At 41.2% G+C, this 17,069-nt stretch overlaps 1 protein-coding gene across 3 annotated transcripts in view; it reads left to right on the top strand.

The window, feature by feature from the left end:
- The first annotated feature begins 2,918 nt into the window (after window positions 1-2,918).
- mark1 (MAP/microtubule affinity-regulating kinase 1) overlaps window positions 2,919-17,069 on the top strand; it is a 58,160-nt gene continuing 44,009 nt past the window's right edge. The window contains exons 1-2 of one of the 3 annotated variants that reach the window (XM_057847880.1): window positions 2,919-3,624; window positions 10,806-11,006. In XM_057847880.1, coding sequence (XP_057703863.1) covers window positions 3,574-3,624; window positions 10,806-11,006 — 252 coding nt within the window. In that variant the 5' untranslated portion in view covers window positions 2,919-3,573. The remainder of the gene's footprint in view (window positions 3,625-10,805; window positions 11,007-17,069) is intronic. The other 2 variants (XM_057847882.1, XM_057847881.1) reach the window with 2 other exon arrangements.

Raw genomic sequence — 17,069 nt, 5'->3', positions numbered from 1 at the left:
GGGACACAATCGTGAAGTGGAACAACATTTATTGGATAATTTAAACCTTTTTAACAAATAAAAAACTGAAAAGTGGGGCGTGCAATATTATTCGACCCTTTTACTTTCAGTGCAGCAAACTCACTCCAGAAGGTCAGTGAGGATCTCTGAATGATCCAATGTTGTCCTAAATGACCGATGATGATAAATAGAATCCACCAGTGTGTACTCAAGTCTCCGTATAAATGCACCTGCTCTGTGATAGTCTCAGGGTTCTGTCTAAAGTGCAGAGAGCATTATGAAAACCAAGGAACACACCAGGCAGGTCCGAGATACTGTTGTGAAGAAGTTTAAAGTCGGATTTGGATACAAAAAGATTTCCCAAGCTTTAAAGATCTCAAGGAGCACTGTGCAAGCCATCATATTGACATGGAAGGAGCATCAGACCACTGCAAATCTACCAAGACCCGGCCGTCCTTCCAAACTTTCTTCTCAAACAAGGAGAAAACTGATCAGAGATGCAGCCAAGAGGCCCATGATCACTCTGGATGAACTGCAGAGATCTACAGCTGAGGTGGGAGAGTCTGTCCATAGGACAACAATCAGTCGTACACTGCACAAATCTGGCCTTTATGGAAGAGTGGCAAGAAGAAAGCCATTTCTCAAAGATATCCATAAAAAGTCTCGTTTAAAGTTTGCCACAAGCCACCTGGGAGACACACCAAACATGTGGAAGAAGGTGCTCTGGTCAGATGAAACCAAAATTGAACTTTTTGGCCACAATGCAAAACGATATGTTTGGCGTAAAAGCAACACAGCTCATCACCCTGAACACACCATCCCCACTGTCAAACATGGTGGTGGCAGCATCATGGTTTGGGCCTGCTTTTCTTCAGAAGGGACAGGGAAGATGGTTAAAATTGACGGGAAGATGGATGCAGCCAAATACAGGAACATTCTGGAAGAAAACCTGTTGGTATCTGCACAAGACCTGAGACTGGGACGGAGATTTATCTTCCAACAGGACAATGATCCAAAACATAAAGCCAAATCTACAATGGAATGGTTAAAAAATAAACGTATCCAGGTGTTAGAATGGCCAAGTCAAAGTCCAGACCTGAATCCAATCGAGAATCTGTGGAAAGAGCTGAAGACTGCTGTTCACAAACACTCTCCATCCAACCTCACTGAGCTCGAGCTGTTTTGCAAGGAAGACTGGGCAAGAATGTCAGTCTCTCGATGTGCAAAACTGATAGAAACATACCCCAAGCGACTTGCAGGTGTAATTGGAGCAAAAGGTGGCGCTACAAAGTATTAACGCAAGGGGGCCGAATAATATTGCACGCCCCACTTTTCAGTTTTTTATTTGTTAAAAAAGTTTAAATTATCCAATAAATTTTGTTCCACTTCACGATTGTGTCCCACTTGTTGATTCTTGACAAAAAATTAAAATTTTATATCTTTATGTTTGAAGCCTGAAATGTGGCGAAAGGTTGCAAGGTTCAAGGGGGCCGAATACTTTTGCAAGGCACTGTAAGTATCCCCCTCAAAAATTTCTAATTATCTTGCACATTTTGATTTTTTTAACATAAACATTTGAAAGTAAAGCAGGTTCTACTAGAAAAAGTTTGCATTCGATTTCATGTTGTGATTTTGCAATTTTGCAATTATCAGATCGAAAATAGAAACATATCAGGCACGCGGAGAAAGAAAATGTGGAGTCATTTGGACAATCCATTTGTTGACACTCAGAAAAGATAAGATCTGCTATGTTTGGGGGATGATCCAGATGAGCAGAATTCCAAAAATGTCCTTCTCTGTGCCAAGATTGAGGGTCGGAATCCTTCGATCCATTTGGATTTTGACGAAACTACCTCATATTGTTGCTCTGCTTTGGCTTATACAAAAACAAAACTTTTTTTGTGTGACGTTTATTCAGGCGAAAGTGACGGATGAGAGCAAATAAACTTGAGATTTCCCCAGAATGTTCCCTCAATGGCTTTCAGGTCTCATAATCATCACTTGTTGTGATACGTGGCGTCATGCAGAGTCCATTGTTACTCTCGGGGCCTCGCTGGGCTGCGCTGCTGACACAGCAGCCGACAAGCTTGGCCAACAGTATTCCTAAGATTTTGACATTTAATAAATCAACTTTTATAGAAGTGTAAGTGAGTTGAATGTTAAAAACTGTTGTTAGCTTTAGCACATATTGTACTACTTAATTCAGAGTTGGAAAGAATATTATGATTCGGTTCCCAAGTAAAAGTGCCGAGACTAAATTGTTTTTCAGTACAATTCAGTTCAAAGCTCATAGGCTGCCATTGACGACGCTAGACGTCCAATTCATTTCAAGTGGGTTTGCCCTTTCTTCCCAATTCAAAAGGATTGGACTAGTGAAAAAACTCATTTAAACTTTTAATTTAGAGGATGAGAGCCACAAGATTGAACGTCTATCTTCGTCAATGGCACAGAAAAAAAAAGAGTTCATTTGAATAACCTGTTCATTTACTGCATGAACAGAGGTTCTGTCATATCATTAGCTTTCGTTGGCTAGCCATAAGTTCACCTTTTCATTTGCTGGTATGGCCTGACACCTAGAGGCCAAAGCAACTATGTAGTGATACACTGTACAGTAGTGGATTTGCTTGTTGTCTGTTGTTTTTAAATTATGAGCTTAGTTTTTCGTTTTTAGTGTGTCAGAAATTGGGTTATTTGTCAGGCTTAGCATAAGAAAAAAAAAAATTAAAAAAGGGACAATTGCCGTCATTTTGGCGTGGAAATCTTGCTTCTGTTAACAGGTTTCTTTTTTCCATTCTACTTTTCGTCATTTGGTTCGTTAACGTTAAGAACCCTGAGATTTTTTTTAATTTCAAGCATGATTCGTCAAAAATAAGATCATGACACACCATGCAATACCGTCGTTGACCGGCAGATGTCAGTGCCGACCAAATCGCACCGTGTTTACAACCCAGGCCTCACCCTGCGGCTAGGTAGCTAAAGCCTGCTTACCACACAATTAGCATCTGAACGAACTAATCTTGGAGCCAATCAGGATACAATAACGTCGTTATGTCACGCCACACAGCGACGATTTTTCAGTGTGTTTATTTAGACCGGTTTGTCGAGGGCCTAACACTGCTTAATGGCTATTAAACGAGTTAAATCAATGTTTCCCCACTCCAATGAGGAGGAGACAAAGGGAGACGAGACGAGAGACCTCCATCCTTCTCGGTGGGTGGGAGGTTTCGAGATGCGCATCTCCCTCCCTCTCTTTCTCTTTAGGTCTCCCCTCCCTTTCTCGCTCGCTCCCTCCCTCCCTCCATCTCTGCTCGCTCGTCTAGTCTGAGCCGGCCTAGCGTCCAAACGCCAAAGCCCGGAACGTCGCAGCCCGAACGGGAAACATCTGGGCGCGAGCCGGCCGGGGCCCCAAGTCGGCCGGCCAATGTTGCGCTAAAGTAGCCGCCGTTTGCGCACTTGCTGCCGGCTTGGCTTTGTGCTGAGGAAGGAGAGGGGGGGATGTAGAGAGAAGGTGGGACCCGAAGCCGCGTCTGCTGTGTGCCCGTCCGCCGAGCGGCCTCCCTCCCTTCGCACAAGATGTCGACCCGGACGCCATTGCCCACGGTCAACGAACGTGACACCGAGAACGTGAGTCATTTTGGTGGATATTTTTGCTGTGCTTTTGTTTGGCGAGGGCTTGTTTCAGTGCGGGGGGTGGCAGCGGCTAGCTACTCCGAGGGAGGGCTAATGAGGACTCACCCCTCCGCCTCTGCCGGGAAGAAAACCCACCCGGGACCAGAATAACCAAGCGCGGAAGGTGCACTTGGCGTGGATGTGACGCTCAAGCTAGCCCTGACAACGCACTGCGTCAGCCTCCGTGCTTGAATATATAGCAACGTGAACCCAACTAACCGGTTTGGAGTGGGGGGATTGGTTGGAGTCAATATTGAGAGTGGGGGATGTTCATGTTGCCCTACTTTTTCGCTCGGAAGCATCGCAATGTGACATCCATCACCTCGTGGGCCCCGAGCTGCACGCTCGGTGCCGGGAGAGGGGGGGCTGGTACCCGAAGCGCCCCCCACCCTGACACGACAACGAGCAGTCTATGCTGCCCATTCTTTGCGACGAGGATATTACTAACAAAAGATTGCAAGTCATGTTGAGCAACAAATTGATTCTAGATTGGACGTCACAAAGCTGCTTTTTGTGTTCAGGGGTCTGTCTCCTCGCTGTATGATACGAGAACGTTTTGAGAGACTTCAAATGGGTAAAAATGTACTAACGACTTTGTGATCAACTCATCTGTATTTATCACGCATTAATCTAAAAATATCATTTTTAAAAATTGAACGGCTGAATCAAATTTACACAGGCGCGATTATTGCTAACACTTAACTAATGTATTTAGTCAGATTTACACACGAACCAATAACATTGAAAATATCACTGGCCAAATTTGAAAAGACCATTGCCATTGCAGTATATTTTGTCTCCCATAACTAAATGCTAAATGGTTATATAAAAAAAAAAAAACTGGCAAATAAATCGCTCAACATTTTTTCTTTTATTTTTGTACAGTCAGTGGTTCATATCACTTGTTTTTCACCATGTACAAAGAGCCTGTGAGTTTTATATTTTTTGTCGAAGACATTAACTTGTGGTGTAGGAGTGTGTTAATATTCATCTTACTGAGAGTTAATGAAGCCGAATCAAAACTTGTGAGTGCGTTCGTAAAACTAAATACTGTATATTTAAATTATATTATCCTCTAAATATTGTTTTTTTTTTCATATTCAAAGAGAAGATGAATACATAAATAATTAGAGTATTTCAGATTAGAAGGCTAATTAATTGGCTGCCTTTGACGCCGCTTTACGTCCAATCCATTGCCAAAGAATGAACATTAGCTGACACTAGGCATGTGCCGGTATGATACTCTGACGGTATGATAACCTTAAGCTAAAATATCACTGTTTCATGGCATCACTGTATTGCAATTACAGCTCTAAAATGTGTTACTTTGAGATATCTGGGTTAAAAAAAAATCCATTCAACAGGATTTTTATTTTTCAAAACATATTTGAAAACTGGAACATAAGTATAATGTTAAGTTCAAATAATTAAAAAAAAACTAATATTAATAATAAGTAAAAATAATAAAATATTCTAAATAAAATTAAAACAAAAGCAGTCCTTTAGGTGAGCCAAAACCCACAGCCACAGCTTAACATTATTACCATCAGAATAAAAAATAATTGAATTATTTTCCATAAAAAGCCGATGTGTATGACTAGTGTCATGCTTAAATTATATTTATTATAGTTTAATAAAAAAGCGAAATCATATTGGAGGTATTGCCCCTCCGCAAACATGTTTTACATATCGGTTGGTCCTCCTCTTCTAAGCCATGGCCGTCTCTAACTTTTCTGTAGCCGAAGTATTCCCATACCAGTGATTTCGTTTTCTTCAATGGGGGAAAAAGTTCAGGAGTTTCACCTCCTCCAGCCATTGTGTTGCACAGCTGACTCACTGACACTGAGCAACAACTGGTGGGGGAGGGTTGAGCCTTGCAGCTGCAAACAAGGGATTTCTCCATGCATTTTTGGGACATAAAAAATAGCTAATAGTTTGGGACGGTATTTACGGAAAATGTTCGCGGTTTTGGAACCTTTTGAAACGTTTTCATACCACGGTATACCTTAAAACTGGTAATCAGCACATGTCTAGCTGCCACCCTCCCACTTCAAATGAAAAGGACAATGTTTATTAGCGATAAATTCAGTTAAAGAGTTTGGATTGGACGTCGATCGTCAACATGATGAATCGACTATCAGAATCATTGTCGATTCATTTGATGATTAATCAGTTGTCGATTAATCGCGGCAGGTAGAATTGTTCTGTCTCTGTGACGTTTTGGTGTTTAACATCATTGGGAATGCTTTGTTGTTTTCAGAGGCTTGAAAATGTTTGTATTTCCATTAATTAAGTGCTTGAGAATGTTGATAGCTCAAAAAGGTTTTGTGTTCCCGCTGGCCCCGCTGGTGCTTGAAATTGAAGAGTTTGTTGTTTTGGGTGCTTGAAATACTTGAATTGTAATGTTTTGCAGCTTACGGGTGCTTCAAATGCTTCCATTGAAAAGCATTTAGTTGAGGTGCTTGAAATTCCTGGATTTCAACGTTTAGCCTGCTTGGGATGCTTAACACTTCTTGAATTGGAATATTTTGCTATCAAGGTCTTACTGTGCGCAACACTATTGCAAGAAGGAATCCCATTGGATAAAGTGGAAATGTCAAACGTGCCGGCAAAAGGTCTCATTCTCACTATAAAATTACAGTATTCATGTTAACATATGGGAAATTAGCTTGCTGAAATGTTTCAAATTTGCTCTAAAGCATCTGCCAAGCGCTTAAACGACCTTTGGTAAATATGTGTGCATTTTAAAGGTCACCCTAGCCATTTCTAACTATAACTTGAATTGAACCTCATGTGCTGCTACGCTCTAATGATTTTTGTGATATGAAATGAGGGAGAAAAACTGGAATTGTTTTGTTTTTCAGGTTTTACTCACTCGCTGTAGGGCTGATTCATTGGCAACGACAGTATATTGATTATTGTACTGTTCAGGTTTTGTAAAAAAAAAATAGTCCAAATTCCCCCCCCCCCCCCCCTTTTTTTTTAATAGTAGATATCCTTATTTTTTCTTTCCCATAAAATATTTTTCTTTCTTAATGTTTTTTTTTTTTTAAATAACCGATTTGAAATAAAAATATTTAAAGAATGGGTTGACAAACTTGACACTATTTTGAGTTAAGGTCATTTTTATTTTATTTTATTTTTTATAAATTTTGAATTAAATTACAAAAAGGCATTTAAAAAAATTCTGGTTACTGTAGTCTTCAATAAAAACATCTTTTATTTTTATGAAAAAATGTATATACAATGATTATATAATATATACTGTATATATATATATATATATATATATATATATATATATATATACATACATACATACATATACATACAGGGGTGCACATAATTTTTTTGCCCAGGTTCTCAGAGGAGGACCTGGAGATGTGACTTGGTCCTCATTGAGCTAGAGAGCCAACCCGCCTGATGCGATAAATTTATGACAAGCTTTACTTAGAGCCAATTAACTTTAATTAATTATATTAACAATTAATGCTTGATTAACATCAAATGGCACAACAAAATTGCCATTACTTTGAAGTGAAATGTAAAGAAATAAAAAGCACCAATTCAAAATAAAGGGCATTATGCGGCTCCCACATTAACTCCAAGCCTTTTTAAAAGTGGGATGTCCTCCTCATAAGACCTCATTGAACGTGCAAGTTTAGCTTTATAAAATGCGAGCAAAAACACGTTTGTCAGTGCATGTCGTTGTTCATTACCTTTATTTCGCCACTTGTCCATAGGGCGAGTGGGGTCCTGTTTGACATCGATAGTTTGCGTGGGTTTTCAAAGTTTGGATGGCTGAAATTCTTTGACCCTACATAAAATGCGCTGCTCTTATCGGCGACATTGGGATTCTCACGGCACATTTTGTACCGCATTTCCGTGCGAGCATCATTTGCTTCTTGCCAGCAAAAGTCCTTTTTTTCGGTAGCTCCAGTGACGTCTCTGTCTTCTGTCTGTCTTTTGACGGGGGTGGGGGAACACGGAAGTAATTACTCAGTGTGGCCTGCCTCTTCGACATTTTGAGAAGTTATTTTCTCGTGTCCTCCGCAAATACAGTGGTCAGCCATCGGTACGCAAAAGCGTATGGAAGCCGTTGAGGGCCAGCGCGTTTGTCTACGTCCAGTACGCATGCGCGCATGCGGACCACTTATGTGCACCCCTGTGTGTGTGTGTGTGTATATATATATATGTATATATATATATTCTACAATTTAAAGAGGAAAAGCGGCATGGAAAATGAATGAATGAATGAATTAAAAAAACAATTGATTTTACCGGTAGTTTAAAAAATATATTTTTAACTCCATCAGTGTCATTGATGAGAGATGTCCAGTCATGTGGCATCCATCTGCTGTGATTTTAAATGAGTTTCTCACTAATAGATAGACATCCAGTCCATTTGAAGTGGTAAGGTTGGATTGGACGATGGACATTCATCGCCGTCAATGACAGACAATGATTTACAAAAAAAAAAAAGTGTTCTATCTATGGTCAAGATGCACCCTACTACCAATTAGTTTATCACTGGTGGATTTCCATCCTCCCACCAATGAGTTGATCGCCAGTAGATATCCAATCCATGTGAACTTAGTGGGTGGGAGGGAATGAATGAATGTTCATTCGCTGCCAGCCCTCGCGCTTCAAACGAATTGGACATCTCTCGCAATCCGTGGCAGCCAGTGAGTTAATAATGGAAAAGTCTTTCTATAATCCATTTGGTCAAGGATGCGTTGTCTTTTTATGTCCAGTGTACTATCTATACGTGTGTGTGCTGTTTAGAAAATCAATAAGTAAAAGGCAGTGGTGGCAGCAGCGGCCGAGATGGACTCCAGCTAGCGGCCCCGGCCGGGCCCAATAGCTAGCAAACTTGATTGCATAACATCTTATTACTCCAGAGAGATGCTAGGCTTTTAGTGGACAATGTCTTTAGCGCGCGAGTCAGATTTCCACGAAGACACTGGACGTTACGGAAAATCGGTTGAGAATTTATCTTTGATGTCCAGCTTCAAGTCATGTATTACTTGGCTCTCTGTATTCACTACTCAGCCAATTCAGCAGTAAATACTATTAAGATACATATGTGCTAGCATTTATTGGCAACCAAACGAGTATCAAATGCGTCAACAATTATTTTGATTATTGTTTAGAGCAAGGGTGTTAAAAGTGCAGCCCGCTGGCCAGTAGCGGCCCACCAAAAAGTCCAATTCGCCCCCCTGGCGGGGTTGGTCTGCCTGACGGGCATCCCCTTATATCTCATTCATGCTGTACATACAAAATCACATGCTTTTCTTTACACATTGGCACTGTAAGACCAGAAATAAGTGATTTGCATGATCAAGTGCGTGCACTACTGCACTCTGCTCTTTTTCGTGTCCGCCGTTGCATTCGTTCGGATATTGACTGATGACTCCATTTGGCTGGCCGCTATCCATTTGTGTGTCTGGGAATCCACGGGAAGCAAAGCTGGTATATTCACAGAGTGACGCAGCAGCCAGCCCGGCAAGAAGAACCTGTACCGGTTCCCCCTTTTGGTTCTCTCGCAGCGTTTTGGGTGTACGCCAAGTGTTCAATCAGTCTTTTGTCTTGTGTTTTAAACCAGTTGATCATGCCAACAGTAATCTTAAGGCCATTTGGAAAATCCAAAGTGCTTTTCTTATTTTCAGATGTGACTCACGGGATGTTAGCACACACGTTCAGGCGTGTAGCGTTTTCCTGAGTGAAACAGGAGCCGGCCGGCAGGCCCAGTTTACCGCCTCCGCAGCACAGGGGACTTATCCTCCGTTTGGGTGTGGCGCTCAAGGATCACGGGAGCGCTGATCCGGAGCGACACGAGCAGCTGCCGCTAATTCAACTTGGACTCATATTGTTAGAAGCCTCGTCTTCAACGGAGTGTAGTGCTGGAATTTTTGGGTGTTCTTTTAGAGGCTTGAAAATGAGTGTCATCCGGTACTGATAAGGTCAGTGTGTCACGGAGAGCGGGAGGAGGTCACGTGGTTGGCTCATTAGATTAGCATGCAGGCTGCTCCTTTGTGGAAACAGCAATGCAAACACAACCTTGCGTGCTTGGCAAATAGAATCACAGCAGAATCAACATGGAAACATGAGCATGATTAGGGTTTGCTATGATTAATGAACTAAACCAGTATCAAATACATTGACAACTATTTTGATGGTTATTTTTCCACCAAAACCAAAAAGTTAACCAGCCACCCTTAATTGAGCAAGTGATTTTTGGTCATGGAAATATTAGAAATTATGATAATATTTGTTTTTAAATCGATCATTTTTTTATATTATAAATGAATATAGCGTTAATACAAACCGATTGAATGAAATACAAATGAAACAGAAAAATAACACTGGTTACGGCCCCAAGTAACATTTTAAATTTGTTGGTTTTTGCCATAGTTTGTAACTCTTTGCATGCCATTGACAACTATAGATGTCCAATTCATTTGAACTGGGAAGATTGGAAGAAAGCCCGCAAACAGTATGCTGGAGACATGTCAACAAAGCACATGGATTACTGGAACCATGTCCAATGGTCTGATGAAACGGGCGGGCTTTCTTGTGTACTGTCTTCAGAAGAGGCTTCCTCCTGGGGTGACAGCCACGCACACCAATTTGATTTAGAGTGCGCCGTATTGTCTGAGAACAAACAGGCTGACCCCCCACCTCTTCAATCTCTGCAGCAATGCTGACAGCACTCCTGTAACGAGTCACATGACATTTTGGAGGGAAAATGACAAGCAGTACTCAATTTGGACATTTAGGGAAGTACGTGGTTTCTAAGGGGTGTACTCACTTTTGTTGCCAGGGGTTTGGATATTAATGGCTATATTTTGAGTTATTTTGAGGGGAAAATAAATTAACTCTATTATATAAGCTGCACACAGACGACTTTTCATTGTGTCAAATTGTCATTTTGTCAGTGTTGTCCCATGAAAAGATATGCTTAAATATCTGCAGAAATGCGAGGGGTGTACTCACTTTTTTGATAAACTGTACGTCAAATTTCCAAATAACGGCGCCGATAATCGGCCCGTGTATCTCTAGTCATTTGTGCAAACCCTGATTTACAGCGAAAGCAATTTTCATTGCACATTTCTGACCTGACTGTGTTTCTACAGCACTCGTCGGCGGACGGCTTCGCGGAGCCCCCGGCTCCCCCAACAAAGTCGGCGAGTCGCCACAGCCTGCCACGATGTCGCAACTCCTTCACCTCCACGGAGGAGCACCCTCACATCGGGAACTACCGCCTCCTCAAAACCATCGGGAAGGGAAATTTCGCCAAGGTCAAGCTGGCGCGACACGTCCTGACCGGACGAGAGGTGAGATGAGACTGGACACCTCCACATTTTATTGTAATGGAATGAAATTTCACTTGTGTACTTTTGTGTTTTTACTAACAAATTTGGATGCCAAGTTTCAATTATAATTATATATATATATTTTTTTAATAAACATTTATTTTTAAAATTATATAATTTTTTATTAATAAAACGTTATAATTTAATAAAATATTTAAAATAATAATAATAATCCACTGACAAACACATTGAAATTCACTGCGGAAGGATAATTGGACGCCACATGACTGAACATCTATCATCATCTTTGGAAGTAGGAGTGGGAACCTCTTGGTACCTCACGATACGATATGATTTTCGATTCGATGCACACAATAACGTTGATCTGACGGTATGGCGATACAACGATTATCAATACATTGGTCAGGAAATCATTCTAGGATATTCTACAAAAAACTAATAACCAGAAAAACAAGCTTCTGCTGTGAATTGGAATGAGTTTACCACTAGTAGACGTCCAGTCCATTTGAACTGGGAGTGTGGCAGCGAATGAACATTTGTTCATCCCTCCCACTTCAAACGGATTGAACGTCTATGGTACCCCGTACTCCCGGAGCACCCTCCACAGGATTCCCCTAGGCACACGGTCGAACGCCTTCTCCAAATCCACAAAACACATGTAGACTGGTTGGGTGAACTCCCATGCACCCTCGAGGACCCTGCTGAGGATGTAGAGCTGGTCCACTGTTCCACGGCCGGGACGAAAACCACACTGCTCCTCCTGAATCCGAGATTCGACTTCCCGACGGACCCTCCTCTACAGCACCCCTGAATAGACCTTACAGGGGAGGCTGAGGAGTGTGATTCCCCAATAATTGGAACACACCCTCTGGTCCCCCTTTTTAAAAAGGGGGACCACCACCCCGGTCTGCCAATCCAGAGGCACTGTCCCCGATGTCCACGCGATGTTGTAGAGGCGTGTCAGCCATGACAGCCCTACCACATCCAGAGCCTTTAGGAACTCCGGGCGGATCTCATCTACCCCCGGGGCCTTGCCACCGAGGAGCTTACCGACGGTCTCAGTGACTTCAACCCCAGAGATCGAAGAGCCCACCTCAGAGTCCCCAGACTCTGCTTCCTCAAAGGAAGGCGTGTCGGTGGATGAATGAACGAACGTTCCCAGTCTAAATGGATTGGGTGTCGAGCAGTCAGTGCCAGCCCTTTTTTTTTTCTTAATTGACACCTTTTTTAAAACTATATCTCGATTCTTGACAGGAGCATATTGATAACCTTTTGGGATACAAAGTATCACGATATATCACCATTTCGATATTTTGTCACACCCCTATTGGGAAGGGCGACAAGTGCTCCTTTTGTTGTGTGCGGGGCTGCTGGCCATTTTGGGTAGAGCGACCAGTGGTTGGAAACTACAATAGGTGTTGAAAAGTCCATATTGGGCAGCATAGGCACGTTGTACTCCCCAATACTGATGGCGTAATTTTAGTGCCGTATCGATACCAATATCGCAAACAGTGCAACATTTATTTAAACGGGAGTTTAGCTCGCTGTATAGCCAGGACCGAGCTGTAGCGTCCTGGTGAGGATAGTATGTTCGCATTCTGTTGTTCATATACCGTACAATGTACACTTATTCAACATGTTGTTCTCGATTGTATTTTTATTTTAAATTACCTGTCAAGAATCAAGATGACATATCAATTTTTATCAAGTAAATTTCCCCCCAAAATGCGACTTATACTCCAGTGCGACTTAAGTTTTTTTTTTCTCTTCGTTGGGCATTTTATGGCTGGTGCGACTTATACTCAGGTGCGACTTGTAGTCCGAAAAATACGGTAGTCCCCAGCACCTTAGTTTCTGCTTAGCTAGTGCATAGTGCTCTCCTGTGTTTGGATATTTCCCCTTATCGCCCTCCATTTTTCACATGATGGCCCCAAAGAAGAAAGCTGGGTTTTCTAGCGATGCCTGTTCAGCCAAAAAGAAATGCAATTACCATGGAAACCAAGTTTAATGTAAAAAAAAAAAAAAAAAAAAAAAAAAAAAAAGATCGATTTGTATTTTAGTTTATATATGAAGTAATTTAAGTTAAATTTAGACTTGAACAGTGAAATCCGACGTGTGCCAAAATTCGGGTCACGCCACCAGCGTGGAACGGAACTGTCGTGACTCTCTTACTATTAGATGAAATTATCAATATATGCTATGCTATGCTATGCTACCGTGCCATTGTGGTTTTAGTTGAAATAGTCAACAGCTTGCATCGTACTCATTTAATCCTCTGTTTCATCCGGTGTGTGGCCATGCACATTAGGAGTATTGAAGGCACAAATATATTCCTCCCCCCCGGTCGCCCTTGTCGCCGGCCAATGTTAAACAGGCGCATTGGATACGGGGTCCGGGTTGCAGCAGAAGGTCACTCGCGCGCTCGTTCACTTTGTGTACTCGAACGGCATCATCGGAATGCAAAGAAGCAGAGAACAGACCGACAAAACGGATGCCTTCTGCCCATCAATGGCGTTCACAATCAAACTGTTTGTCTGAGAAGTCGACGAGTTTGCCGCGCTATTCAGATATGCTCCTGATTTTATCGGCACGGTTCGCATGTCCATCGCAAACAGGAATTTGACTCGAGAGGCTCTCGGCGTCATCGCGTGCTCCACAGAGAATAAGTGCTGGGAAGATTAATAATATACTCTGTGAAAAAGCAAACAGTATGTGGTGGCTATTATAATAACACATAATTTATTCATTCACTCATTGTTTTGGGAAATCTAGAAATAGGTTAAAAAAAAAAAAAAAAACTCACAATATGGCGTATTTGATATCATGATAACGATATGCCACAATAACATACATTTTTAATCATTCCTTCCTAATTTATTGTGACAGCGTAAGACAATATTAAGCTAGCAAAGTATCATTGTTCCATGAAAAAAATATTAATATCGTAACAAACCGTTTTCTTTGTGGGTTTCATCTTGTGCTGTTTTATTGAACGCTGCTATTTCCAATTGTTTTGAATGCATCACTAACTTCGCAAGGAGTGACAGGGATGCTTTTTTTTTTCTTCAGTTAAATAAATGCTTTAAAAATACATTAAACCCCCCAAAAGATTATTTACTAGTTGTTAAATTGAATTAATAATCCATATATATATATACACTACAGTGGGCCTCATAAGTATTTAGTCTAGCACCAATTGTGCAAGTTCTCCTTCTTGAAAAGATTAGAGAGGCCTGTAATTGTCAGTGTGGGTAAACCTCGACCATGAGAGACAGAATGTGGAGAGAGAAAAAACTGAAAATCACATTGTTTGATTTTTAAAGAATTTATTTCCAAATTAGAGTGGAAAATAAGTATTTGGTCACCTACAAACAAGCAAGATTTCTGGCTGTCAAAGGTGTCTAACTTTTTCTAACGAGGCTCCACTCGTTACCTGTATTAATGGTACCTGTTTTAACTCATTATCGGTATAAAAGACACCTGTCCACAATCTCAGTCAGTCACACTCCAAACTCCACTATGGCCAAGACCAAAGAGCTGTCGAAAGACACCAGTGACAAAATTATAGACCTGCACCAGGCTGGGAAGAATGAATCTGCAATAGGTAAAACGCTTGGTATAAAGAAATCAACTGTGGGGGCAGTTATTAGAAAATGGAAGACATACAAGACCACTGATAATCTCCCTCGATCTGGGGCTTCATGCAAGATCTCACCCCGTGGCGTCAAAATGATAACAAGAACGGTGAGCAAAAATCCCAGAACCACACGGGGGGACCTAGTGAATGACCTACAGAGAACTGGGACCACAGCAACAAATCAGTAACACAATGCGCCGCCAGGGACTCAAATCCTGTACTGACAGACGTGTCCCCCTGCTGAAGCCAGTACACGTCCAGGCCCGTCTGCGGTTCGCTAGAGAGCATTTGGATGACCCAGAAGAGGACTGGGAGAATGTGTTATGGTCAGATGAAACCAAAATGGAACTTTTTGGCAGAAACACAGGTTCTCGTGTTTGGAGGAGAAAGAATACTGAATTGCATCCGGAGAACACCATACCCACTGTGAAGCATGGGGGTGGAAACATCATGCTTTGGGGCTGTTTTTCTGCAAAGGGACCAGGACGACTGATCTGTGTAAAGGAAAGAATGAATGGGGCCATGTATCAAGAGATTTTGAGTGAAAATCTCCTTCCATCAGCAAGGGCATTGAAGATAAGACGTGGCTGGGTCTTTCAGCATGACAATGATCCCAAACACACAGCCAGGGCAACAAAGGAGTGGCTTCGTAAGAAACATTTCAAGGTTCTGGAGTGGCCTAGCCAGTCTCCAGATCTCAACCCCATAGGAAATATTGTGGAGGGAGTTGAAAGTCTGTGTTGCCCAACGACAGCCCCAAAACATCACTGCTCTAGAGGAGATCTGCATGGAGGAATCGGCCAAAATACCACCAGCAGTGTGTGAAAAGCTTGTGAAGAGTTACAAAAAACGTTTGGCCTCCGTTATTGCTAACAAAGGGTGCACAACAAAGTATTGAGATGAACTTTTGGTATTGACCAAATACTTATTTTCTACCATAATTTGCAAATACATTCTTTAGAAATCAAACAATGTCCTTTTCTGTTTTTTTTTTTCCACATTCTGTCTCTCGTGGTTGAGGTTTACCCATGTTGACATGTTGAATTACAGGCCTCTCTAATATTTTCAAGTGGGAGAACTTGCACAATTAGTGGTTGACTAAATACTTATTTGCCGCACTGCAAGTCAAAATGTGTTTTTTAAATTAGGACTGGGCAATTGTTGCTTGTTTTAATTGTGTGAGATGAACTGTGATTAATCCAATCCTATATAATATATTCAAAAGAAGCAATTAGAACACTTTAATTTCAAATGTACTGCCATATTTATGAAATGATATCAACTCATTGACAGCCATTGACACTGATAGACGTCAAATCCAGTAACTCTTGAGTTTAGCTGTGATTAATTGCATGTGTAAAAATGAATTGGAAATTAGTAATTGTGACACTTATTATTTGTAAAAAAAAAAAAAAAAAAAATATATATATATATATATAAGTCATAACCCTGAGTTCATAAGCATTTAAAGTAATGAACTGTTTTAGTTAATGAGTTAACTCTGAGTTAACTTACCCAGCCTTAAAATAACCTACACCGTATTTATTTTGCGTGCTCATCTCAAGCCCGTCAATAGCACCAATGACGAGTTGACTCGACCGGAGCAAAGCAGCCCACTGCCTTTTGTTTATTGAATGCAAATTTAATGCTTTTAGGACATGCGTGCGGTGACTGGCTGTAAACACGTGCTGAATAATTTACAGTTAGAGAACAAAACAATGGAAAGACTGGCTCAGCATGTATCGTAAGAATTGTAGTCATCTTCTGTGACTCGAACAGGGATAGTAGTAACCGTCAGCGTGTCATTTTTGCCAGCTTGGACACTTTCATTGCAATTGACGATGATAGACGTCCAGTCGTGTAGCTCTTTTCGACATTTGCTGTGAATTAAAATGAGTTTAACACTAGTAGACGTTCACCTTCCCACTTTGAATGAATTGGACGTCTATTGCTGTCAGTTATATGCCAATGTGGTTAGAGATTTTTACTCTTATTTGTTGGTTTTGTTGTGTTGTGACTCACAGGTATCAAACTCGAGGCCACATCGTATTGTGCGGCTTGTGAATGGAAATCACGTGCATTGTTACTCTATTTTTTCCCTGTTGTCATAAAAAAATAGAAATCAAGATTTTTTAAATTCAAAATTTTAAGGAAATCTTGAGTTCGCCTCCCTTTCTGTGGTTTTGGGTCATGCTCGGATTATTTTTTTTTTTTCGGCATTCCTGAGTCACTTCCTGTTCATTTTTCTTAATATTTTTGGGGCAATTTATGGAATTTTTTTCGGAGGGTAAAAAATAATGAATACCAATGGCGAAACAACATGGAAAAATCTCCTAATATAATTAATAATTTAATAAGAGTATCACTGATGCGCCCCTGTCTCACTGACTGACCTGTTTCTCCCCCCTTCATTTTGTCTCTCTAAG

Source organism: Corythoichthys intestinalis, chromosome 10 (assembly GCF_030265065.1).
Source record: "Corythoichthys intestinalis isolate RoL2023-P3 chromosome 10, ASM3026506v1, whole genome shotgun sequence".
In the NCBI taxonomy this organism is placed as follows: domain Eukaryota; kingdom Metazoa; phylum Chordata; class Actinopteri; order Syngnathiformes; family Syngnathidae; genus Corythoichthys; species Corythoichthys intestinalis.
The sequence above is the reverse complement of the archived record's forward strand: the minus strand, read 5'-3'. Positions and strand labels throughout refer to the sequence as shown.